At 42.7% G+C, this 25,813-nt stretch overlaps 1 protein-coding gene across 1 annotated transcript in view; it reads left to right on the top strand.

Annotated features, from left to right (window-relative positions):
• The window catches only part of LOC139420145 (reversion-inducing cysteine-rich protein with Kazal motifs-like), an 86,665-nt gene that overhangs the window by 26,878 nt on the left and 33,974 nt on the right, over positions 1–25,813 (top strand). The window contains exons 2-10 of the mRNA XM_071169924.1: positions 3,088–3,146; positions 5,420–5,494; positions 11,450–11,486; positions 11,787–11,872; positions 11,955–12,002; positions 17,980–18,013; positions 20,738–20,935; positions 23,342–23,606; positions 25,549–25,722. Of these exons, the coding sequence (XP_071026025.1) occupies positions 3,088–3,146; positions 5,420–5,494; positions 11,450–11,486; positions 11,787–11,872; positions 11,955–12,002; positions 17,980–18,013; positions 20,738–20,935; positions 23,342–23,606; positions 25,549–25,722 (976 nt within the window). The remainder of the gene's footprint in view (positions 1–3,087; positions 3,147–5,419; positions 5,495–11,449; positions 11,487–11,786; positions 11,873–11,954; positions 12,003–17,979; positions 18,014–20,737; positions 20,936–23,341; positions 23,607–25,548; positions 25,723–25,813) is intronic.

The raw sequence follows: 25,813 nt of genomic DNA, 5'->3' as shown, positions 1-25,813 counted from the left end.
GACCAGAGCACCCACTGACCAGACCACCCACTGACCAGACCACCCACTGACCAGACCACCCACTGACCAGAGCACCCACTGACCAGAACACCCACTGACCAGAGCACCCTCTGACCAGAACACCCACTGACCAGAACACCCACTGACCAGACCACCCACTGACCAGAGCACCCACTGACCAGACCACCCACTGACCAGAGCACCCACTGACCAGAGCACCCACTGACCAGAGCACCCACTGACCAGACCACCCACTGACCAGACCACCCACTGACCAGAGAACCCACTGACCAGACCACCCACTGACCAGACCACCCACTGACCAGACCACCCACTGACCAGAACACCCACTGACCAGAACACCCTCTGACCAGAACACCCACTGACCAGAACACCCACTGACCAGAGCACCCACTGACCAGAGCACCCACTGACCAGAGCACCCACTGACCAGAACACACCCTCTGACCAGAGCACCCACTGACCAGAGCACCCACTGACCAGAGCACCCACTGACCAGAACACCCTCTGACCAGAACACCCTCTGACCAGAACACACCCTCTGACCAGAGCACCCACTGACCAGAGCACCCACTGACCAGAGCACCCTCTGACCAGAGCACCCTCTGACCAGAACACCCTCTGACCAGAACACCCTCTGACCAGAACACCCTCTGACCAGAGCACCCACTGACCAGAGCACCCACTGACCAGAGCACCCTCTGACCAGAACACCCTCTGACCAGAACACCCTCTGACCAGAACACCCTCTGACCAGAACACACCCTCTGACCAGAACACACCCTCTGACCAGAACACCCTCTGACCAGAACACACCCTCTGACCAGAACACACCCTCTGACCAGAGCACCCACTGACCAGAGCACCCACTGACCAGAGCACCCACTGACCAGAGCACCCTCTGACCAGAACACACCCTCTGACCAGAACACACCCTCTGACCAGAACACACCCTCTGACCAGAGCACCCACTGACCAGAGCACCCACTAACCAGAGCACCCACTGACCAGAGCACCCACTGACCAGAGCACCCACTGACCCGAACACCCTCTGACCAGAGCACCCACTGACCAGAACACCCTCTGACCAGAGCACCCTCTGACCAGAACACCCACTGACCATAATTTGTCATTTGTAAAAACCGCATTCCAGCCGGTGTCTATTCCACAAGTTACCACCGGCTAAATCTATGACGTTAAATTGCCTATTTAAATCAAATCAAATCAAATCAAATTTTATTTGTCACATACACATGGTTAGCAGATGTTAATGTGAGTGTAGCGAAATGCTTGTGCTTCTAGTTCCGACAATGCAGTAATAACCAACAAGTAATCTAGCTAACAATTCCAAAACTACTACCTTATAGACACAAGTGTAAGGGGATAAAGAATATGTACATAAAGATATATGAATGAGTGATGGTACAGAGCGGCATAGGCAAGATACAGTAGATGGTATTGAGTACAGTATATACATATGAGATGAGTATGTAAACAAAGTGGCATAGTTAAAGTGGCTAGTGATACATGTATTACATAAAGATGCAGTAGATGATATAGAGTACAGTATAAACGTATACATATGAGATGAATAATGTAGGGTATGTAAACATTATATTAGGTAGCATTGTTTAAAGTGGCTAGTGATATATTTTACATCATTTCCCATCAATTCCCATTATTAAAGTGGCTGGAGTTGAGTCAGTGTGTTGACAGCAGCCACTCAATGTTAGTGGTGGCTGTTTAACAGTCTGATGGACTTGAGATAGAAGCTGTTTTTCAGTCTCTCGGTCCCAGCTTTGATGCACCTGTACTGACCTCGCCTTCTGGATGATAGCGGGGTGAACAGGCAGTGGCTTGGGTGGTTGTTGTCCTTGATGATCTTTATGGCCTTCCTGTGACATCGGGTGGTGTAGGTGTCCTGGAGGGCAGGTAGTTTACCCCCGGTGATGCGTTGTGCAGACTTCACTACCCTCTGGAGAGCCTTACGGTTGTGGGCGGAGCAGTTGCCGTACCAGGCGGTGATACAGCCCGACAGGATGCTCTCGATTGTGCATCTGTAGAAGTTTGTGAGTGCTTTTGGTGACAAGCCAAATTTCTTCAGCCTCCTGAGGTTGAAGAGGCGCTGCTGCGCCTTCTTCACAAAGCTGTCTGTGTGGGTGGACCAATTCAGTTTGTCTGTGATGTGAACGCCGAGGAACTTAAAACTTACTACCCTCTCCACTACTGTCCCGTCGATGTGGATAGGGGGGTCTCCGTCTGCTGTTACCTGAAGTCTACGATCATCTCCTTTGTTTTGTTGACGTTGAGTGTGAGGTTATTTTCCTGACACCACACTCCGAGGGCCCTCAATATGTGTTATTTCATAGTTTTGATGTCTTCACTATTATTCTACAATGTAGAAAATAGTCAAATAATGTCTGGAATAAGTAGGTGTGTCCAAACTTTTGACTGACACTGTGTATGGGGGGATTTCTAGGTGCCACCTGGAAAAGTCTCTCCGGAGCTGCCGGGGCTGATGAAGATGAAGATGAGTGAGTGCTGCTGTATTAAAGCAAATACAAAAAGCCAGTGAATGCTTGAAACCGAAAAGGTGGTCGGAGGCGCCGTATGTGACGCAATTGCGGAGCTTCCGGAGGCATGCAGAGGCCAACTTGAGCTCCATACCGCAATTTTGCAACAATGCAGAGGACTTTGTATAGTTCCACATTGACATGATTGGTTGACGTAGTTGAGGGTGGGAGGTCCTGTATAGACACAAACTCACTACCTTGACAACTTCCTTGACAACACCTCCGCGAAGTCTGAATGTCCTGACTACTGCAGAGGCCATGCCACCGTAAATGCTGTACGACCAATGCAGATGTCAGTTTGACCATGCAGTGCCTTTTACTCCTCTCTCACCCCCCCCCCTCTCTCTGTCTCCCCCCCTCTCTCTCTCTCTCTGTCTCTCTCCCCCTCTCTTGCTCTCTCACTCCCCCCTCTCTCTGTCTCTCTCCCCCTCTCTTGCTCTATCTGCCCCCCCCCCCCCCTCTCTCTCTGTCTGTCTGTGTTTTTCCTCCACAGATTCCTCCTGCTGCCACCATGCTGAGGAGCTCTCACCATGTTGGGAAGCATGCGATCAGGTAAGGGAGGCCACAGACAGACAGACAGACAGACAGACAGACAGCCAGCAAGCCAGCAAGCAAGCAAGCATTAGAGTGAAAGAGCCCCATAACGATGGTCTCAGTATTATTTGTAGCTGGACAGTCTATTTGATGAATTGTAGCAATGAGAGCTTGTATAAAAGTTCTCCCTGTCTCCCATTTGAGCTAAGAGCAGTTAAAGGGTCTCTCTGATGCCCCCCCCCCCCCCCTCTCTCTCAATTCAATTCAAGGGGCTTTATTGGCATGGGAAAAATATGTTAACATTGCCAAAGCAAGTAGATAATATACAAAAGTGAAAAATCTCTCTCTCACTCTCCACCCCCCCCCTCTCTCTCTCTCTCTCTCTCTCTCTCTCTCTCTCTCTCTCTCTCTCTCTCTCTCTCTCTCTCTCTCTCTCTCTTTCTCTCTCTCTCCCTCTCTCTCCCTCTCTCTCTGTCTCTCTCTCTCTCTCTCTCTCTCTCCCTCCCTCTCCCTCTCCCTCTCTCTCTCTCTCTCTCTCTCTCTCTCTCTCTCTCTCTCTCTCTCTCCCTCTCTCTCTGTCTCTCTCTCTCTCTCTCTCTCTCCCTCTCTCTCTCTTTCTATCTCTGAATCTTATTGTTATTTATCATTGGAATCAGCCAAGGCAGAGCACACTTTAATGGATTATTACCTTCAGTGCCTTCTTTACATCACTAAGACATGAGACATCTGGAAGGCCTAGAATCAAAAAGGGTTGATCGCACAGTACACAGGACACAGTTAACCCCTAGCCCATTTTAGATGGGTTGTTATTGGGGGAGTACCACCAGCACCACTCTCCCCTCCCCTTTAAAGAGAGCGAGAGAGAGAGAGACTCATTTATGCTGTATTGGTTGCCCTGTCCCAAGCACTGCACCTGCTACTGAGAGGGAGGGAGAAGTGGAGGGAGGGAGAGGTGGAGGGAGGGAGGGAGAGGTGGAGGGAGAGGTGGAGGGAGGGAGAGAGAGAGAGAGAGAGAGAGAGAGAGCGAGAGGGAGAAAGAGAGAGAGAGAGAAACAAATGACAGATAGATGGGAGAGAAAGCAAGAGAGTGAGAGAGAGAGAAAGAAGCGGGAAGTGGACAGAGGGACAATGGCCGTCTTGTTAGCCTTGTGTCAAGCTGCTATGTTTCTGCAGAGAAAGGTTTTTTTCAGGGGTGTGCCACAGGGCTCCGTGTAAACTCCCTTCTATTTCTTAATGGAGGGTCGGCTACCTCTTTGATGAGGGGAGGGCTTCAGCCTCTGAAAGGACATTTATTAATCCTTCAAAGACGGAGAGAAAGAGAGGAAAATGTTTTAGAAATGGCCTGAGTAGGTTGGGCGTTTTCATGGCCTTGCCTTTGTAGTGTTCTGGAGATTTCTTTGATTAACGGCCAAGAAATCGGCTCAACATCTGCTTTTGTTTTTGAACGTTGCAACTGTATGAAATTACTGTCCGTCAATCCCCAGCGTAAATGGTTTCACCTCACAAATAAGAATGTACTACCTAGATAGAACATGGAGTAATGATGATGAATGGTGAGAATGCATGAACAGAAAGCAGAACAAGCCAGTTTTTATCACCCTGACTAGAATCAAACAATTGCAGACGCCTGGTGGTGGGGATGATTCACAGTCATAGGGAAGATCTGGTTCAACAGTTGGGCCTGAACTCCGCTTTAGTGTAGAAATACTCTACTGTGCTCTACTACTACTGCACTCTACTACAAATTATTCAGATGTTACGTCATAACCTCAAGTTAAAGTGTGCAATTTCTCACAAGGAATCCAACGGTGGTCTTATTTATGAAGTAAAACAAGGAGACTAACCAAAGGAGACTAACCAAAAACAACGTCAACTCCCAGCTCCCATCATTTGTGTAGTCTTTTAGAAAGCTCTTACTAAGTGGTCATAAATCTCCCAGAGCTAATTTCATGACCGTTCACTAAGCCAGAGAGTGCTGGCAGGCTCAGGATTCTCCCAGGCCTTGTGAGAGTCAACCAACAGCTCTTCACCCTATGTTGATAACGCTGCAGTCGTCAGCTGTCATTGGCCATGCCCGGTTTGTTTTGTGTAGCACTGTCACACGGCCTAGAGAGCCAAGTGTGAACCATTTTGGCCATTTGGGAAGATACTATAATGTTGTTAAATGAACTCAAGAGTGATAATGACCATTTAATGATACAAAACCTTTTTACAGAGGTTTCAGATCAAATGTTTGGACTTGGTGAAAACATGTTTTGAATACAATATAACACACTGCTTTCTGTTTTCAGCTCGCCACCATAAAAAGTGAATCCCGTTTGAAGCACCTACTACAGCGATTACCAAGCTACTGCCCTGAGTCTATGGTAAGTGGGGATTTCTGATCTAAAAATAGCTTTCAGTAGCTGTAATAAAGTTGGCTACTAAATCTTTCATAATGACACAGGAAATATATATGTGGCTATGGCAAAGCTTATAAGCATTTCTCACAAGTCTATTGTACCTGGTCTTACTAAAGGTACAAAGAAGTATTAAAGACGTATCAAAAAGTATCAAATAAGTATTCAAGAAGTATCAAAGAAGTATTAAAGAAGTATCTAAGAACTATCAAAGTATTAAAGAAGTATCAAAAAAGTATCAGAGAAGTATCAAAGTTTTAAATAAGTATCAAAGTAACATCAAAGAAGTATCAAAGTAACATCAAAGAAGTATCAAAGTATTAAAGAAATATGACCGTATTAAAGAAATATCAAATAAGTATCAAAGTATCAAATAAGTATCTAATAAGTATTAATGTATTAAATAAGTATCAAAGAAGTATCTAATAAGTTTCAAAGTATTAAAGAAATATCAAATAAGTATCAAACTATCAAAGAAGTATCAAATAATTATTAATGTATCAAAGAAGTATTAATGTATCAAAGAAGGATCAAAGAAGTATAAAAGTATCTAAGAAGTACTCAAAAAGTGTCAAAGAAGTATCAAAGAAGTATAAAAGTATCAACAAAGTATCGAAGAAGTATCCAAGAAGTATCCAAGAAGTTTCAAAGAAGTATCTAAGAAGTATCAAAGAAGTATCAAAGTATCAAATAAGTATCAAAGTATCAAATAAGTATCAAAGTATCAAATAAGTATCAAAGTATCAAATAAGTATCTTAGAAGTACCAAAGAAGTTTTAATGTATTAAAGAAGTATCAAAGTATTAAAGAAGTATCAAAGTATCAGAAAAGTATCAAATAAGTATATAAGAAGTATCAAAGAAGCATCAAAGTATGAAAGAAGTATTAAAGAAGGACCAAATAAGTATTAAAGAAGTATCAAAGAAGTATTAATGTATCAAAGAAGGATCAAAGAAGTATTAAATTATCTAAAGTATCAACAAAGTATCAAAGAAGTATTAAATAAGTATCAATGTATCAAAGAAGTATTAATGTATCAAATAAGTATCAATGTATCTAAGAAGGATCTAAGAAGTATTAAAAAAGTGTCAAAGTATCAAAGAAGTATAAAAGTATCTAAGAAGTATGAACGAAGTATCCAAGAAATATCAAAGAAGTTCCAAAGAAGTATCTAAGAAGTATTAAAGAAGGATCAAATAAATATCAAAGAAGTATCAATGTATCAAAGAAGTATCAAAGTATCTAATAAGTATCTAAGAAGTATTATAAAAGTGTCAAAGAAGTATAAAAGAAGTATAAAAGTATCAACAAAGTATCCAAGAAGTATCAAAGAAGTTTCAAAGAAGTATCTAAGAAGTTATAAAAGTATCAAAGAAGTACTAAAGAAGTATCAAGGTAATAAAGAAGTATCGAAGAAGTATCAAATTATCTAAAGTATCAACAAAGTATCAAATAAGTATCAAATACATATTAAATAAGTATCAAGATATCAAAGAAGTATTAAAGTATCAAAGAAGTATCAAAGAGCAGGGCTTGAAACAAGGCTAAACACTCCCCACCCACCAACGTAACTACAGACCTGGAGAGCCCAACTGTTTTTCATCTGCACTGCTCCAAACAGCCAATTAGAAACGAGTCTGTCATTAGCTAGAGTTAAATACTTTGTGTCCTGCTATTAATGAGCTGGGTGGGGAGTGTTTTGCCAAAATGGATCTGATTTGGTGATTTTGGAAACGATTTCAGCAGCATATTAGTACTGCTGCTCCAAGGTCCCTCTCACCGTCAGACACCACAAAACATCTCACAGCCGTTCCAATGGATTGTTTCTAAGGGATTGTTTCTAAGGGACTGTTTCTAAGGGATTGTTTCTAAGGGACTGTTTCTAAGGGATTGTTTCTAAGGGATTGTTTCTAAGGGATTCTTTCTAAGGGATTGTTTCTAAGAGATTGTTTCTAAGGGACTGTTTCTAAGGGACTGTTTCCAAGGGACTGTTTCTAAGGGACTGTTTCTAAGGGATTGTTTCTAAGGGATTGTTTCTAAGGGATTGTTTCTAAGGGATTGTTTCTAAGGGATTGTTTCTAAGGGACTGTTTCTAAGGGATTCTTTCTAAGGGATTGTTTCTAAGAGATTGTTTCTAAGGGACTGTTTCTAAGGGATTGTTTCTAAGGGATTGTTTCTAAGGGATTGTTTCTAAGGGACTGTTTCTAAGGGATTGTTTCTAAGGGACTGTTTCTAAGGGATTGTTTCTAAGGGACTGTTTCTAAGGGATTGTTTCTAAGGGACTGTTTCTAAGGGATTGTTTCTAAGGGATTGTTTCTAAGGGATTGTTTCTAAGGGATTGTTTCTAAGGGATTGTTTCTAAGGGACTGTTTCTAAGGGACTGTTTCTAAGGGACTGTTTCTAAGGGACTGTTTCTAAGGGACTGTTTCTAAGGGACTGTTTCTAAGGGATTGTTTCTAAGGGACTGTTTCTAAGGGATTGTTTCTAAGGGATTGTTTCTAAGGGATTGTTTCTAAGGGACTGTTTCTAAGTGATTGTTTCTAAGGGATTGTTTCTAAGGGATTGTTTCTAAGGGACTGTTTCTAAGGGATTGTTTCTAAGGGACTGTTTCTAAGGGATTGTTTCCAATGGATTGTTTCTAAGGGATTGTTTCCAATGGATTGTTTCTAAGGGATTGTTTCCAATGGATTGTTTCTAAGGGATTGTTTCTAAGGGACTGTTTCTAAGGGACTGTTTCTAAGGGACTGTTTCTAAGGGACTGTTTCTAAGGGACTGTTTCTAAGGGATTGTTTCTAAGGGATTGTTTCTAAGGGATTGTTTCTAAGGGACTGTTTCTAAGGGATTGTTTCTAAGGGACTGTTTCTAAGGGATTGTTTCTAAGGGACTGTTTCTAAGGGATTGTTTCTAAGGGATTGTTTCTAAGGGATTGTTTCTAAGGGACTGTTTCTAAGGGACTGTTTCTAAGGGATTCTTTCTAAGGGACTGTTTCTAAGGGATTGTTTCTAAGGGACTGTTTCTAAGGGATTGTTTCTAAGGGACTGTTTCTAAGGGATTGTTTCTAAGGGACTGTTTCTAAGGGACTGTTTCTAAGGTATTGTTTCTAAGGGATTGTTTCTAAGGGACTGTTTCTAAGGGACTGTTTCTAAGGGACTGTTTCTAAGAGATTGTTTCTAAGGGATTATTTCTAAGGGACTGTTTCCAAGGGATTGTTTCTAAGGGATTGTTTTGTAAGGGATTGTTTCCAAGGGATTGTTTCCAATGGATTGTTTCCAAGGGATTGTTTCCAAGGGATTGTTTTGTAAGGGACTGTTTCTAAGAGATTGTTTCTAAGGGATTGTTTCTAAGGGACTGTTTCTAAGGGATTGTTTCCAAGGGATTGTTTCTAAGGGATTGTTTCTAAGGGATTGTTTCCAATGGATTGTTTCCAAGGGATTGTTTCCAAGGGATTGTTTATAAGGGATTGTTTCTAAGGGATTGTTTCCAAGGGATTGTTTCCAAGGGATTGTTTCCAAGGGACTGTTTCTAAGGGACTGTTTCTAAGGGATTGTTTTGTAAGGGATTGTTTCCAAGGGATTGTTTTGTAAGGGATTGTTTCCAAGGGATTGTTTCCAAGGGATTGTTTTGTAAGGGATTGTTTCCAAGGGATTGTTTCCAAGGGATTGTTTCCAAGGGATTGTTTCCAAGGGATTGTTTCCAAGGGATTGTTTCCAAGGGATTGTTTTGTAAGGGATTGTTTCCAAGGGATTGTTTCCAAGGGATTGTTTCCAAGGGATTGTTTCCAAGGGATTGTTTCCAAGGGATTGTTTCCAAGGGATTGTTTATAAGGGATTGTTTATAAGGGATTGTTTCCAAGGGATTGTTTCCAAGGGATTGTTTCCAAGGGACTGTTTCCAAGGGACTGTTTCCAAGGGACTGTTTCCAATGGACTGTTTCTAAGGGATTGTTTTGTAAGGGATTGTTTCCAAGGGATTGTTTTGTAAGGGATTGTTTCCAAGGGATTGTTTATAAGGGATTGTTTCCAAGGGATTGTTTCCAAGGGATTGTTTCCAAGGGATTGTTTCCAAGGGACTGTTTCTAAGGGACTGTTTCTAAGGGATTGTTTTGTAAGGGATTGTTTCCAAGGGATTGTTTCCAATGGATTGTTTCCAAGGGATTGTTTCCAAGGGATTGTTTTGTAAGGGATTGTTTCCAAGGGATTGTTTCCAAGGGATTGTTTTGTAAGGGATTGTTTCCAAGGGATTGTTTCCAAGGGATTGTTTCCAAGGGATTGTTTCCAAGGGATTGTTTATAAGGGATTGTTTATAAGGGATTGTTTCCAAGGGATTGTTTCCAAGGGATTGTTTCCAAGGGACTGTTTCCAAGGGACTGTTTCCAAGGGACTGTTTCCAAGGGACTGTTTCTAAGGGATTGTTTTGTAAGGGATTGTTTCCAAGGGATTGTTTTGTAAGGGATTGTTTCCAAGGGATTGTTTCCAAGGGATTGTTTCCAAGGGATTGTTTCCAAGGGATTGTTTCCAAGGGATTGTTTCTAAGGGATTGTTTCTAAGGGACTGTTTCCAAGGGATTGTTTCCAAGGGATTGTTTTGTAAGGGATTGTTTCCAAGGGATTGTTTCCAAGGGATTGTTTCTAAGGGATTGTTTCCAATGGATTGTTTCCAAGGGATTGTTTCCAAGGGATTGTTTATAAGGGATTGTTTCCAAGGGATTGTTTCCAAGGGATTGTTTCCAAGGGATTGTTTCCAAGGGACTGTTTCTAAGGGACTGTTTCTAAGGGATTGTTTTGTAAGGGATTGTTTCCAAGGGATTGTTTCCAATGGATTGTTTCCAAGGGATTGTTTCCAAGGGATTGTTTTGTAAGGGATTGTTTCCAAGGGATTGTTTCCAAGGGATTGTTTCCAAGGGATTGTTTCCAAGGGATTGTTTCCAAGGGATTGTTTCCAAGGGATTGTTTTGTAAGGGATTGTTTCCAAGGGATTGTTTTGTAAGGGATTGTTTCCAAGGGATTGTTTTGTAAGGGATTGTTTCCAAGGGATTGTTTTGTAAGGGATTGTTTTGTAAGGGATTGTTTCCAAGGGATTGTTTCCAAGGGATTGTTTCCAAGGGATTGTTTCCAATTGTTTCCACCCTCCACTGCCATTCGTCCTTCATGTTCCCAAATCTTCTTGGGTTCCCCTTCATCACAAATTATGTTTATGGTTCATGTAGAGATACCATTTCTCTCCGTCGGCATCGTAAAGGATGGTGAAGCCTCCTGACAAGTGGCTCCTCTGTTTGAGAGCCAACAGACATGAGGGACTGAGCTGAACCTCAGACAATGTCCAGTTTATATAGTTCATTATCTTGTTCAGGGCTAGAGACAGAGAATGCTCTCTGGGCCTCTCACTGCTCTATCTCCATGCGTCATGTTTTTAGTCCATACGTGCCGGGGATGTTTGTGTTTATTGCTGTGTCTTATTAATCCCACAATATATTACCACAAACCTCTTATGAGTTTGTGTGGTTTATATGTCTCTGTTTCCACTGCATTAATATATTTTTTAATTAGACGGCAGTCATATAAAAAAATAAATGTTCTCTATGAAATTCAATAGCCCCTGCAAACGCAGTAAATTACAGTATGCTGTTTCACCCAAAGAACCACTAGTTAGTTATCTGATATAATTTCCTGTTGAGAGATGAAAGACAAAAACTAAGAGAGGATTTCTAGAAATGAACGGACATTCTTACTTTCACTAAGGCCCCTAACAGAGGTCTTCCACGTGGCTCCTTCCTTTGAATTTTGTCCAACTCCAGAAAAACCTCTGTACATCAAAACAACCTGTCCTTCTGTTATGAACTGGGCATTTCCTTCCCTTGTTCTCTTGCTTGTTTTGGCATTGGTCCTCTGTTCATAATGAAATGACCTTTTCTCTCTGTTTCACAGAATGAGCTTTGGATCTGCATCAACTCCACACTACCTGGTGAGCTATGGGGGGAGCGTTTCCAAGGGGATACACGCTGCCATTACAGACAAATCCACCTGTCAGAACATAATGCCTCCCAGATGCAAAAACATTATTGCTTAGCTCAACACTTTGTACCCACTGAGCCTACACTAAAAGTCCATATATGTCCACAGTTTAATATGCTGCCCATAAGCGTCTAAATGTTTTGCAAAACCCCCAGCCAGAGGATAAAGTTAATCCATACGTTAATTCTGATAATGCTACACCCATCAAGGGTTTTGTGGGTAATGTGGACCATTTTTGTTTTGTCTACAGGGTCGTCCAGGAAGTCTGATGGTTGGGTGGGCCTGGGCTGCTGTGAGCTGGCCATCTCGGCCGAGTGCCGCAGGGACTGCAAGCAGGTGAGGGAGGAAGTTAGTTTGGCCCGTTGTAAGCCTTATCCATTTTGCACATCACCTCATTTCCCATTCTCTGACCCTATAGGCATCATCCAAGACTGACATCACAAGAGTATGCAAAAAAGACACAGAGGTAAGTAAAACAAGGTCATGTTTTGTGCAGTAGTATGTGCTTGAAATTGAGTATCACACATACTGTAGACTTTGAGAGACTGTATTGTAGTCTCTGGCTGCCTTTCCCTGGCCTTTAAAACCTCAGTGCTGATTGGAGGAGAGGAGTGAAGTCATCTACTCCCGCTAAGAAGATGGCTTAGCTCAGAGCCATATATATACAGTGCCTTGCGAAAGTATTCGGCCCCCTTGAACTTTGCGACCTTTTGCCACATTTCAGGCTTCAAACATAAAGATATAAAACTGTATTTTTTTGTGAAGAATCAACAACAAGTGGGACACAATCATGAAGTGGAACGACATGTATTGGATATTTCAAACTTTTTTAACAAATCAAAAACTGAAAAATTGGGCGTGCAAAATTATTCAGCCCCCTTAAGTTAATACTTTGTAGAGCCACCTTTTGCTGCGATTACAGCTGTAAGTCGCTTGGGGTATGTCTCTATCAGTTTTGCACATCGAGAGACTGAATTTTTTTCCCATTCCTCCTTGCAAAACAGCTCGAGCTCAGTGAGGTTGGATGGAGAGCATTTGTGAACAGCAGTTTTCAGTTCTTTCCACAGATTCTCGATTGGATTCAAGTCTGGACTTTGACTTGGCCATTCTAACACCTGGATATGTTTATTTTTGAACCATTCCATTGTAGATTTTGCTTTATGTTTTGGATCATTGTCTTGTTGGAAGACAAATCTCCATCCCAGTCTCAGGTCTTTTGCAGACTCCATCAGGTTTTCTTCCAGAATGGTCCTGTATTTGGCTCCATCCATCTTCCCATCAATTTTAACCATCTTCCCTGTCCCTGCTGAAGAAAAGCAGGCCCAAACCATGATGCTGCCACCACCATGTTTGTCAGTGGGGATGGTGTGATCAGGGTGTTGCTTTTACGCCAAACATAACGTTTTGCATTGTTGCCAAAAAGTTCAATTTTGGTTTCATCTGACCAAAGCACCTTCTTCCACATGTTTGGTGTGTCTTCCAGGTGGCTTGTGGCAAACTTTAAACGACACTTTTTATGGATATCTTTAAGAAATGGCTTTCTTCTTGCCACTCTTCCATAAAGGCCAGATTTGTGCAATATACGACTGATTGTTGTCCTATGGACAGAGTCTCCCACCTCAGCTGTAGATCTCTGCAGTTCATCCAGAGTGATCATGGGCCTCTTGGCTGCATCTCTGATCAGTCTTCTCCTTGTATGAGCTGAAAGTTTAGAGGGACGGCCAGGTCTTGGTAGATTTGCAGTGGTCTGATACTCCTTCCATTTCAATATTATCGCTTGCACAGTGCTCCTTGGGATGTTTAAAGCTTGGGAAATCTTTTTGTATCCAAATCCGGCTTTACACTTCTTCACAACAGTATCTCGGACCTGCCTGGTGTGTTCCTTGTTCTTCATGATGCTCTCTGCGCTTTTAACGGACCTCTGAGACTATCACAGTGCAGGTGCATTTATACGGAGACTTGATTACACACAGGTGGATTGTATTTATCATCATTAGTCATTTAGGTCAACATTGGATCATTCAGAGATCCTCACTGAACTTCTGGAGAGAGTTTGCTGCACTGAAAGTAAAGGGGCTGAATAATTTTGCACGCCCAATTTTTCTGTTTTTGATTTGTTAAAAAAGTTTGAAATATCCAATAAATGTCGTTCCACTTCATGATTGTGTCCCACTTGTTGTTGATTCTTCACAAAAAAATACAGTTTTATATCTTTATGTTTGAAGCCTGAAATGTGGCAAAAGGTCGCAAAGTTCAAGGGGGCCGAATACTTTCGCAAGGCACTGTATATAGAGAGAGAGAGTCAGGCCAAGTTTTAGAACGGACGCCATTTTAGTGACCATATAGAACTTTATTATTGGATTGTTTGTGATGTAACAGTACGGGAGCGATGGAAATGCTTTTGGCAGTTCTGTGGGTTCTGTGAGTTCTGTGGGTTCTGTGAGTTCTGTGGGTTCTGTGGGTGGCACTGTGTGGTCTTTTCCAAGGATGGGTCCCGGTGTGCTTGGGGCCCTGGGATCCGGTGGGGTGGGGGTGGTCTGCTGGTCACTGGGTATACACAACCCAACTTGGGATGGGGAGGGGTTTTAGTGGGTGGAATGGTGGTGAACAATTGGAGGTTTTCTTAGTAGCAATGCAACTATCATGGTACAGCTATATATGGTACACTCAATCACTACTTTTTAATGGTGAGTTTACAAACATATATAATGATAAATAGATTTGTAACTTTTATCCCATTATGGCAGTTGGTGAAATTACCATAATTACCAAAAAGACTGGGGGGGTGGGAATATATATATATGGGGACAGAATGCAGTCAGACCATCAAATAATTGGCATATATATTACTCTTACAGAATTTCCACGTGGGCGAGGATATTGGAAATGTATTCAAAGCCTATTGGACGATAACTAGTTTTTCACTAAAACAGAATAATTTAGAACTGACTTTTTCTGACATACTGTAGTTAGATCAGATCCCCTTATTGTATGGGCCACTTTTAAATGTTCCTTTAGAGGCCATGCAATTCAATCCTCATCTCTAAAACAAAAGCAATTCAGGTCAAATAGGTCCATATTAACAAAGGAAATGCAAGAACTAACAGTACAGGTAGATAGCAATAAAAACTGTACCATAGAGGCTCAGACTAAGTTAGAGGAAAGGGAGGGACTTATTCAAGAAAGATCTAGTGTAATATATTACAAAAATAAAGCGAACTGGATGGAATATGCACTAAATTATTTTTTTATCTTTAACATAGAAATGCTACCCAAAACAAATGTACTGAGTCGCCCATGATTCACCAAACTATATTTTGAAAGAGGAAGTAAAGTACTTTGAGCATATGTTTTTGTTTTATTCTCCTCCATCTCCACTAACCGAAGTTAATTATATGGATTTTGTTTCTATTAATAATGTAAAATTAACAGCTGTACAGAAATACTCATGTGAAGGCCAAATTACAGAGGAGGAACTTCTTGGCTCCAGGGCTGGATGGCATACCAGTGGAGGTATACCAAACCTTTTTTTGATATACTCAGAGGACCGTTAGTAGCATGTTTTAACCAAAAATATAAATAGAAAGATCCAGTCCATTAAAACAATTGGAGACCTCTTACACTTCAGTGTTGTGATGTAAAAAATCGAGCAAAATGCTTAGCACATAGAATTAAAAAAGTAATGTCGGATATTATTCATCCTAATCAGACAGGTTATTTACATGGACGATACATTGGAGGTGATATAAGACAAGTACTGGAAACAATTGAACACTATGAAAAATATGGGAAACCATAATACCAGCAACAGTGTGTGAAAACCTTGTGAAGACTTACAGAAAACGTTTGACCTCTGTCATTGCCAACAAAGGGTATATAACAAAGTATTGAGATAAACTTTTGTTATTGACCAAATACTTATTTTCCACCATAATTTGCAAATAAATTCATTAAAAATCCTACAATGTGATTTTCTGGATTTTTTTTCTCATTTTATCTGTCATAGTTGAAGTGTACCTATGATGAAAATTACAGGCCTCTCTCACCTTTTTAAGTGGGAGAACTTGCACAATTGGTGGCTGACTAAATACTTTTTTGCCCCACTGTGTATATATAAGGGAGCGCCTCCGACAGTTCCCTATGAAATGGCTTGCTGTAAACAAGCAAAACAACAGAGCAGTGAATTTAACCAACGTTGTTATTGATTAGCATTCAGGATATTGTGTATCCAAGTCTTTACTGTGGTGCAGTGTCAACAAATTGCATATCTGCTTTTGCTGGACATCTTCATAGTGTTAATTGTCATCTGTTAAATCCACTTCAATCAGTGTAGATGAAGGGGAGGAGACAGGTTAAAAAGTAATGTTTAAACCTTGAGACAATTGAGACATAGATTGTGTTTGTGTGCCATTCAGAGGGTGAATAAGCAAGACACATTTAAGTGGCTTTGAACTGGGTATGGTAGTAGGTGCCAGGCACACTGGAACTACAACGTTGCTGGGGTTTTTTTCAACAGTTTCCTATGTGTATCAAGTATGGTCGACCACCCAAAAGACATCCAGCCAACTTGACACAACTGTGGGAAGCATTGGAGTCAAAATGGGCCAGCATCCATGTGGAACGCTTTCGACCCCCTGTAGAGTCCATGCACCAACGAATTGAGGCTGTTCTGAGGGCAAAAAAGGTGTTCCTAATGTTTTGTGCACTCAGTGTACATGTATATGACTCTGGCTTACCTTAGCTATTAGCGTAGCTTAGCTATTAGCGTAGAACAGCATAGCAATTAGCTTAGCCTAGCGGCGTGCTAGCAGAGGACTCCTTTCATCTGGCTCGACCTCCTCATTCCAAGCAAACAAAAAACAAAGTGGCGGGCTTAATGTTTAGTTTGGGCCACGACCAAACTCCCCTCCCCAGCTTTAATAAGGCACTGGTCTCTTTCATCTTGCCCTTTCATGAATCGTTGCTGCGGGAGCCAAAGCATGCAGCAACACTGTCCTTTATGGTCTTTTATGGTCTTTTATGGTTTTGAAGGAAAGAAGCTGTGAGTTTTCTGATGGAGGTTTAACTGTACTGAGGACAGGACAGTGAGTTTTCTGATGGAGGCTTAACTGTACTGAGGACAGGACAGTGAGTTTTCTGATGGAGGTTTAACTGTACTGAGGACAGGACAGTGAGTTTTCTGATGGAGGGTTAACTGTACTGAGGACAGGACAGTGGGTTTTCTGATGGAGGCTTAACTGTACTGAGGACAGGACAGTGAGTTTTCTGATGGAGGGTTAACTGTACTGAGGACAGGACAGTGGGTTTTCTGATGGAGGGTTAACTGTACTGAGGACAGGACAGTGGGTTTTCTGATGGAGGTTTAACTGTATTGAGGACAGGACAGTGAGTTTTCTGATGGAGGGTTAACTGTACTGAGGACAGAACAGTGAGTTTTCTGATGGAGGGTTAACTGTACTGAGGACAAGACAGTGAGTTTTCTGATGGAGGGTTAACTGTACTGAGGACAGAACAGTGAGTTTTCTGATGGAGGGTTAACTGTACTGAGGACAAGACAGTGAGTTTTCTGATGGAGGGTTAACTGTACTGAGGACAGAACAGTGAGTTTTCTGATGGAGGGTTAACTGTACTGAGGACAGAACAGTGAGTTTTCTGATGGAGGTTTAACTGTACTGAGGACAGGACAGTGAGTTTTCTGATGGACGTTTAACTGTACTGAGGACAGGACAGTGAGTTTTCTGATGGACGTTTAACTGTACTGAGGACAGGACAGTGAGTTTTCTGATGGACGTTTAACTGTACTGAGGACAGAACGGTGTGTTTTCTGATGGAGGTTTAACTGTACTGAGGACAGGACAGTGAGTTTTCTGATGGAGGTTTAACTGTACTGAGGACAGGACAGTGAGTTTTCTGATGGACGTTTAACTGTACTGAGGACAGGTCAGTGAGTTTTCTGATGGAGGGTTAACTGTACTGAGGACAGAACAGTGAGTTTTCTGATGGAGGTTTAACTGTACTGAGGACAGGACAGTGAGTTTTCTGATGGACGTTTAACTGTACTGAGGACAGGACAGTGAGTTTTCTGATGGACGTTTAACTGTACTGAGGACAGGACAGTGAGTTTTCTGATGGAGGTTTAACTGTACTGAGGACAGGACAGTGAGTTTTCTGATGGACGTTTAACTGTACTGAGGACAGGACAGTGAGGTTTCTGATGGACGTTTAACTGTACTGAGGACAGGACAGTTTGTTTTCTGAAGGACGTTTAACTGTACTGAGGACAGGACAGTGGATGAGGTCTCCATAGAGAGAGAAGAGGAACGGGTTCAGAATATTTCAGATAGAAATGTCATGAATAGAGCTGACTTAATAATGGTTGTTCAGTAATGAGTGTTCAATAATGGAATGTTAGATCACAGAAGTGTTTTTCTTGTCTTTTCCAGAAACCACTGCACAGCTGTATCACCAAAAATGAGAGTAAGTTTCCAACATTCTCTACAACAAGATGCTAACCAAGTGCACCAGTCAGAGTGTGACGTGGCTCAGTTGGTAACAGCATGGCGCTTGCAACACAAGTGTTGTGGGTTCGATTCCCACGGTGGACCAGTATGGAAATGTGTACATTCAGGACTGTAAGTTGCTCTGGATAAGAGCATCTGCTAAATGACCAAAAAGAAATGTCTATGTAAAATGAATAAACATGAAATCAGCCCTGCTTTATGAGCCATGTTTATGTGCCTTTGGTCCGCAGAAATGATTTACAGTTTTTTTCGATTGCTAAACGACAGTGGGCACAACTGGAGTCACATGTGCAAAACTCTAACTACAGTCTGCACTACCAACAGTCACCTGAGCTAAACAGTTCACATCACCTGCAAAACTCATTCCAAGCAACACAACTCTTAACACATGGCTCAAAACACGCTCAGTGCAGCCAAACACTATGCACAACCCTCACTGAGATAACACACACTGTCACTCAGAACACACTGAGAGTAAAAACACTAGCATCAAACACCAATACAGAAAATACAAACTTTTCATCTTTACAGTTTGAACAATTTCAGTGACTTCATACAAAGTAATATTTTCTTCAAAGAAAAGAGTGACATTCTTTCACATGATTTATTAAAATTTTTAGAACATAACAATTCTTTAAGGTAAATGAAAATTAGCAGTTTGCTTCAATAGTCTGTAGTAATTTACGGAATTACAGTAATGAGAAAAAAAGGTAGAAACTAAAAGTACATACTGTAATTCGAACAAATAATTGAGGGGCTAATCCTGCCTCTCTCTAGCATCAGGCCACAGGTTTTCTTCAACATCACATCTAATGTTTTCTCTTGCCATGCACCTGGGGAAGAACCTTCTGGAGTGCCTTATCCATCCCTGGCAGTCCTCTGGACTCGTGTCCTCACATCCGGCACGCATGGCTTCCAAAAGAGACATTTGGTCATGTGGGTGGTGACCAAACACTTTCCACCTCCAGGCAGAGAAAAACTCCTCTATTGGGTTGAGGAAGGGTGAATATGCAGGCAGGTACAAAACCATAAATCTGTGATGTGCTGCAAACCAATCTGTTACAGCTGCAGAGTGGTGAAAAGCAACGTTATCGCAAACTATGACAAAAACTTGGGGGTTTCTTACTGGCTCCCCCTGTTCTGCTGGCACTAGCTGAGCATAGAGCTGTTCTAGGAAAGCTATAAGCCTTTCTGTGTTGTATGGGCCAATGAGTGGTGTGTTGAGAAGCAAACCATCATTGGCCATTGCAGCACACATGGTGATATTTCCCCCCCTTTGGCCTGGAACCTCCACAGCGGCCCTTTGACCTATAACATTCCTTCCTCTGCGCCGTGTTTTGGCAAGGTTAAATCCAGCTTCATCGATAAATACAAATTAATGTGGTCTTTCCAGTGCTTCCACCTCCATTACTCTCTGAAAAACAGTAAGTGCACAGTTTTACTGTAGAAATGCTAGTGTTTTTTGTACTGTAAATATTTTGTATAGCTGTGTACGTAACCTCAGACGTCTTACCTGGACATATTGGTATCTTTGCTCTTTTACCCGTTCACTGTTTCTCTCGAACGGTACAGTGTATAACTGTTTCATTGTAACTTGGTGTTTCTTTAGGACTCAAGCAATAGTTGTTGTGCTGACAGAAATATATCATTATCAGCCAGCACTCTATCTTGAATCTCCCGCAGTTTTATTGCATTGTTGACAACAACCATGTCAACAATAGCATTTTCCTGCGCATCTGAAAATATTTTTCCTCTTCCCCCTGTTGGGGGCAGCCTTTGGGTCCTGTTGTAAAAATATATTTACAGTCAAACTTACTGTAATATATATCTGTGTAAATATTCTACAGTGCCTTGCGAAAGTATTTGGCCCCCTTGAACTTTGCGACCTTTTGCCACATTTCAGGCTTCAAACATAAAGATATAAAACTGTATTTTTTTTGTGAAGAATCAACAACAAGTGGGACACAATCATGAAGTGGAACGACATTTATTGGATATTTCAAACTTTTTGAACAAATCAAAAACTGAAAAATTGGGCGTGCAAAATTATTCAGCTCCTTTACTTTCAGTGCAGCAAACTCTCTCCAGAAGTTCAGTGAGGATCTCTGAATGATCCAATGTTGACCTAAATGACTAATGATGATAAATACAATCAACGAACTAGAGTTTGGTCCACATGAACTGCTGCTGTGCAGACTGTAGTTAGAGTTTTGCACATGTGACTCCAGTTGTGTCCACTGTCGTTTAGCAATCGGAAAAAACTGTAATCAGTCAGTCAGCCGAGGAATCCCTTATTTGTATTAGGAGCTGCAACGCATTGGTGTGAACCTGCCCTGCAGACAAGACTTTGGGCCGATTTTGAGGATGTAAGGTCTTGCACTTCCTGAAGTCTAGCAACTGGGAGATCACCTCCAGTGTTCACCATGCATATTTAATCAGACTATTCTCTAGGAAATCCTGGAAGTCTACTGTATTGTATTCTGATTAGCTTCTCGTGTTTGAATGTTGATCATGTTTGCAATGTCTGTCATCTATTTTATGAAGCTAAAGGCGACTTCAAGACAAAAAAATAGTCTAAATAGCCTTAATGATATTTACAATTCCATTGAAGTGAATGGAAAGCATATTGTAACTGTGTGTGTGTGTGTGTGTGTGTGTGTGTGCGTGCGTGCGCTGTCAGTGGGCTCGTTGTGCTGCAGCTATGCAGGGAGACACACCAACTGCAGAGATTACTGCCAGGCCATCTTCCGGACAGACTCCTCCCCCACCGTCTCGCAAATCAAGGCTGTCAAGGAATACTGCCAGAGCATCAGCCCCGAGCTCATCGGCTGTGTGGGCAACTACACCAAGTCCTACCCAATCAGGAGCCCAATAGACAGTGAGTATATCTAATACTGACCTATCAGTTGCCCCAGATCCAGTGTGTATCTTGTTTCTGTGTTGCATTCCTCCAATCACTGGCTATGACTTGGTACAGTGCATTCGGAAAGTATTCAGACCCCTTGACTTTTTCCACATTTTGTTACGTTACAGCCTTATTATAAATTCTTAAATTGATTTTAAAAAATATTCTCATCAACGTACACACAATATCCCATTATGACAAAGCAAAAACAGTTATTTAGAGATTTTTGCAAATGTATTAAAAATACTAAATTAAATATCACATTTACGTAAGTATTCAAACCCTTTACTTACTTTGTTGAAGCACCTTTGGCAGCGATTACAGCCTCTTGGGTATGACACTACAAGCTTGGCACACCTGTATTTGGAGAGTTTCTCCCATTCTTCTCTGCTCAGTCAGGCTGGATGGGGAGCGTCGCAGCACAGCTATTTTCAGGTCTCTCCAGAGAAGTTAGATCGGGTTCAAGTCTGGGTTCTGGCTGGGCCAATTCAAGGACATCCAAAAACTTGCCCTGTAGCCACTGCTACATTGTCTTGGCTGTGTGCTTAGGGTCATTGTCCTGTTGGAAGGTGAACCTTCGCCCCAGTCTGAGGTCCTGAGCGCTCTACAGCAGGTTTTCTTAAGGATCTCTGTGCTTTGCTCCATTCATTTTTCCCTCGATCCTGACTAGTCTTCTAGTCCCCGACACTGAGTCCCACAGCATGATGCTACCAACAACATGCTTCACCGTAGGGATGGTACCAGGTTTCCTCCAGACTAGTCACTTGGTGTTACGAATCCCTTTGGCCCTGCTGTCTAGGGGGGATGGAAACGAGACCCGTAACATAACTCATGCAAATCATAATAGTGAAAAAGTAACAGTGAGAACGGATAACCACAGACAACATAAATCTACCGTCAAACACTATTGGTTTATTGCTAAACACACGGTAAAGGGGGGCGGGAAAAGGGGCGGAGCTGGACCCAAGGAAAGAAACAAATATCCAAAAACATCCCTAAGCTAGACTAGCCTAATACTATACAGCTAACTAACAAACCAAACATACAGCGGGTGGTCCGCCCAGTTCTAACTAATGTTCTTAGACAAAGTAGTCCTAAGGGTAATGTATGCCCATGGGTGACTGGGCTTGGTACCCATTTTTCCAACCATCAAACAAACAGTCAATCACCATAACCAAAACAATACTCACAGGGTAACGGACAAGGTGACATGTTGTAGTAAAAACACAAGAGAGATCTCTGCGTACAAAGAGAGAGGGAGAGAGAGATTGAGACACAGAGAGATTGAGCTCCAGAGAAAACAACTGACTGGGTTTTTAAACCAAGGGAAGGGGGATGTGATAGGGTAAAGGAGCAGGTGTCTTCTGATTGGGGAATGATGATTGTCACCTGTGAGGGGAGAAGGATAGAAAATAAATACACACAGGATACGCACTCAGGATACTTGTATCCGTAACACTAGGCATATTGGGGATGGTGCCAGGTTTCTTCCAGACGTGACGCTTGGCATTCAGGCCAAAGAGTTCAATCCTGGTTTCATCAGACCAGAGAATATTGTTTCTCATGGTCTGAGTCCTTTAGGTGCCTTTTGGCAAACTCCAAGTGGGCTGTGATGTGCCTTTTACTGAAGAGTGGCTTCTGTCTGGCTGCTTTACTGAAAAGCTCTCTTTCTTGAACTACATTGTCGTATTCGGTGCAAATCACATTTTATTTAATTTACCATAAATGCCTGATTGGTGGAGTGCTGCAGAGATGGTTGTCCTTCTGGAAGGTTCTCCCATCTCCACAGAGGAACTCTGGAGCTCTGTCAGAGTGACCATCGGGTTCTTGGTCACTTCCCTGACCAAAGCCCTTCTTCCCCTGATGGCTTAGTTTGGCCTGGCGGCTAGCTCTAGGAAGACATTTTTTGGTACCCTTCCCCAGATCTATCCCTCGACACAATACTGTCTCTGAGCTCTACGGATAATTCCTTCAACCTCATGGCTTGGTTTTGGCTCTGACATGCACTGTCAACTGTGGGACCTTATATAGAGAGCTGTGTCCTGTTCCAAATCAGGTCCAATCAATTGAATTTACTACAGGTGGGCTCCAATCAAGTTGTAGAAACATCTCAAGGATGATCAATGGAAACAGGATGCGCCTGAGCTCAATTCCGAGTCTCATAGCAAAGGTTCTGAATACTAATGCAGATTAGGTATTTCTGTTTTTTATTTTTAATACATTTGCATAAATGTCTTACAACCTGTTTTTCCTTTGTCATAATGAGGCATTGTGTGTAGATCGATGAGGAAAAAATGTAATTTAATCAATTTTAGAACAAGGCTGTAATCTAACAAAGTGTGGAAAAGTCCATATCCATCCATCTGTCTGTCCATCCAGGCCTGTACTGCTGCGACCGGGCCGATGAGCCCCACTGCCAGGTGGCGTGCCGGCGGATACTGCGTACCATGACGACAGAGCACGAGATAATGGAGGGCCTGATCGATGAGTGCGGCAGCCAGCCACTGCCCCAGGACCCGCTGTGGCAGTGCTTCCTGGGCAGCGCCCACCCCCCCACCAAGAGCGAGATGGAAACCTCACCTACCGCCAAGATGGACGGTGCCAAGCTGCACTGCTGCTACAAAGCCAATACCTCACTGTGCCGGTTAGTTGTACTCTGATGAGATGCTTGTAGTGATTACAATGGCTTACAGCTATCGATAACACTCCCAGCCCGTCACATACTGCTCCCCGCCAGAGACCAGGGTTCAATCCCTGCTACCACCCTTCCTACATTTTCCTGTCCCCCCCTCTGTTTCCAACTGTCTGAGTAAAGTGTACAAGGTAACTCCCGAGTGGCGCAGCAGTCTAAGGCACTGGATCACAGTGCTTGAGGCGTCACTACACACCCGGGTTCGATCCGGGAGAACCATGAGGCGGTGCACAGTGTCTCCGGGTTAAGCGAGCAGTATGTCTTGGCGGGGTTGTGTTTTGGAGGACGCATGGCTCTCGACCTTCGCATTATCCCGAGTCCGTAGGGGAGTTGCAGCGATGGGACAAGACTGTAACTACCAATTGGGGAGAAAAAATGGGTGAAAGTAAAAAAATATGTATATATTCTAACCCCCCCCCCCAAAAAAAGTTCATACATAAATAGATACACTACATTACTAAATGTATGTGGACACCTGCTCGTCAAACATCTCATTCCAAAATCATGGTAATTAATATGGAGTTGGTCCCCCTTTGCTGCTATAACAGCCTCCACTCTTTGGGAAGGCTTTCTACTAGATGTTGGAACATTGCCGCAGGACTTGCTTCCATTCAGCCACATAGTGAGGTCAGAAACTAATTTCTTGAAGCTCCCGACGAACAGTTATTTTGCTGACGTTGCTTCCAGAGGCAGTTTGGAACTCGGTAGTGAGTGTTGCAACTGAGGACAGACGATTTGTACACGCTTCAGCTCTCGGCGGTCCCGTTCTGTGAGCTTTTGTGGCCTACCACTTTGCGGCTGAGCCGTTGTTGCTCTTATAAGTTTCCACTTCACAATAACAGCACTTACAGTTGACTGGGGCATCTCTAGCAGGGCAGACAATTGATGAACTGACTTGTTGGAAAGGTGGCATCCTATGACGGTGCCATGTTGAAAGTCACTTAGCTCTTCAGTAAGGCCATTCTACTACCAATGTTTGTCTATGGAGATTGCATGGCTGTGTGCTCGATTTTATATACCTGTCAGCAACTGGTGTGGCTGAAATAGCTATATCCACTCATTTGAAGGGGTGTCCACATACTGTTGTATATATATAGTGTAGATATAAATTATTACAGTATACAGTATAGTGTAGATGGGGTCTTCCATGGTATGCAGGTAACTCATAGGGTTGGTTTCCAGGACACAGTTCTGTACACCTGATCAAAATACATAGAAAGTCTCATCAGTCTCATCAGTCTCAGTCTCAACATTTGAGTTGATTTTTTATTTACATTTTTTAACCCCTTTTTCTCCCCAATTTTGTGGTTTGCAATTGGTAGTTACAGTCTTGTCTCATTGCTGCATCTCCCTTATGGACTCGGGAGAGGCGAAGGTCGAGAGCCGTGCGTCCTCCGAAACACAACCCAACCAAGCTGCACTGCTTCTTGACACAATGCCCACTTAACCCGGAAGCCAGCTGCACCAATGTGTCAGAGGAAACACCGTACACCTGGCAACCGTGTCAGCGTGCACTTCGCCTGGCCCACCACAGGAGTCGCAAGTGCGCGATGGGACAAGGACATCCCTGCCGGCCAAACCCTCCCCTAACCCGGACGAAGCTGGACCAATTGTGCGCCGTCCCATGGGTCTCCCGGTCACGACCGGCTGCGACAGAGCCTGGACTCGAACCCAGAATCTTAGACCACTGCGCCACTTGGGAGGCCAAGTTGATGTTTTTACATGCTTTTACATGCTTGTGTTGTCTGTCTGTATGTTTAACTCTGTTTGGTCATGAAGCCCTGAGAAGGACAACTTGCTGTGTAAACGTTGGTGAATAAATGATTACATCGGAGGTGCTAGAGTGTGCAGCTTTCCTTTTTCTTTCAAAGTAACTCTGTTTCGTCCCCCACAGGGATATGTGTCAGGAGATCAGCACCAACTGGGGAACTCAAACGTGGCAGGAGTTTGACCAGATGTGTGAGTACAGCCCCGTGGAGAAACCCCTGGTCACCTGTCTGGCCGACGTCAGGGAACCCTGCCAACTGGGATGCAAGGACCTGGGCTACTGCACCAACTTCAACAACAGGTATGTTACTATACCTAGCTACTATACCAGATTATATACCTGCTATACCTGTTAATATACCTTCTGTACCAACTTCAACAACAGGTATGTT

The sequence above is a fragment of the Oncorhynchus clarkii genome, chromosome 11, assembly GCF_045791955.1.
Source record: "Oncorhynchus clarkii lewisi isolate Uvic-CL-2024 chromosome 11, UVic_Ocla_1.0, whole genome shotgun sequence".
In the NCBI taxonomy this organism is placed as follows: domain Eukaryota; kingdom Metazoa; phylum Chordata; class Actinopteri; order Salmoniformes; family Salmonidae; genus Oncorhynchus; species Oncorhynchus clarkii.
Note: the sequence above shows the minus strand (reverse complement) of the source record. Positions and strands in the feature narration are given on the sequence as shown.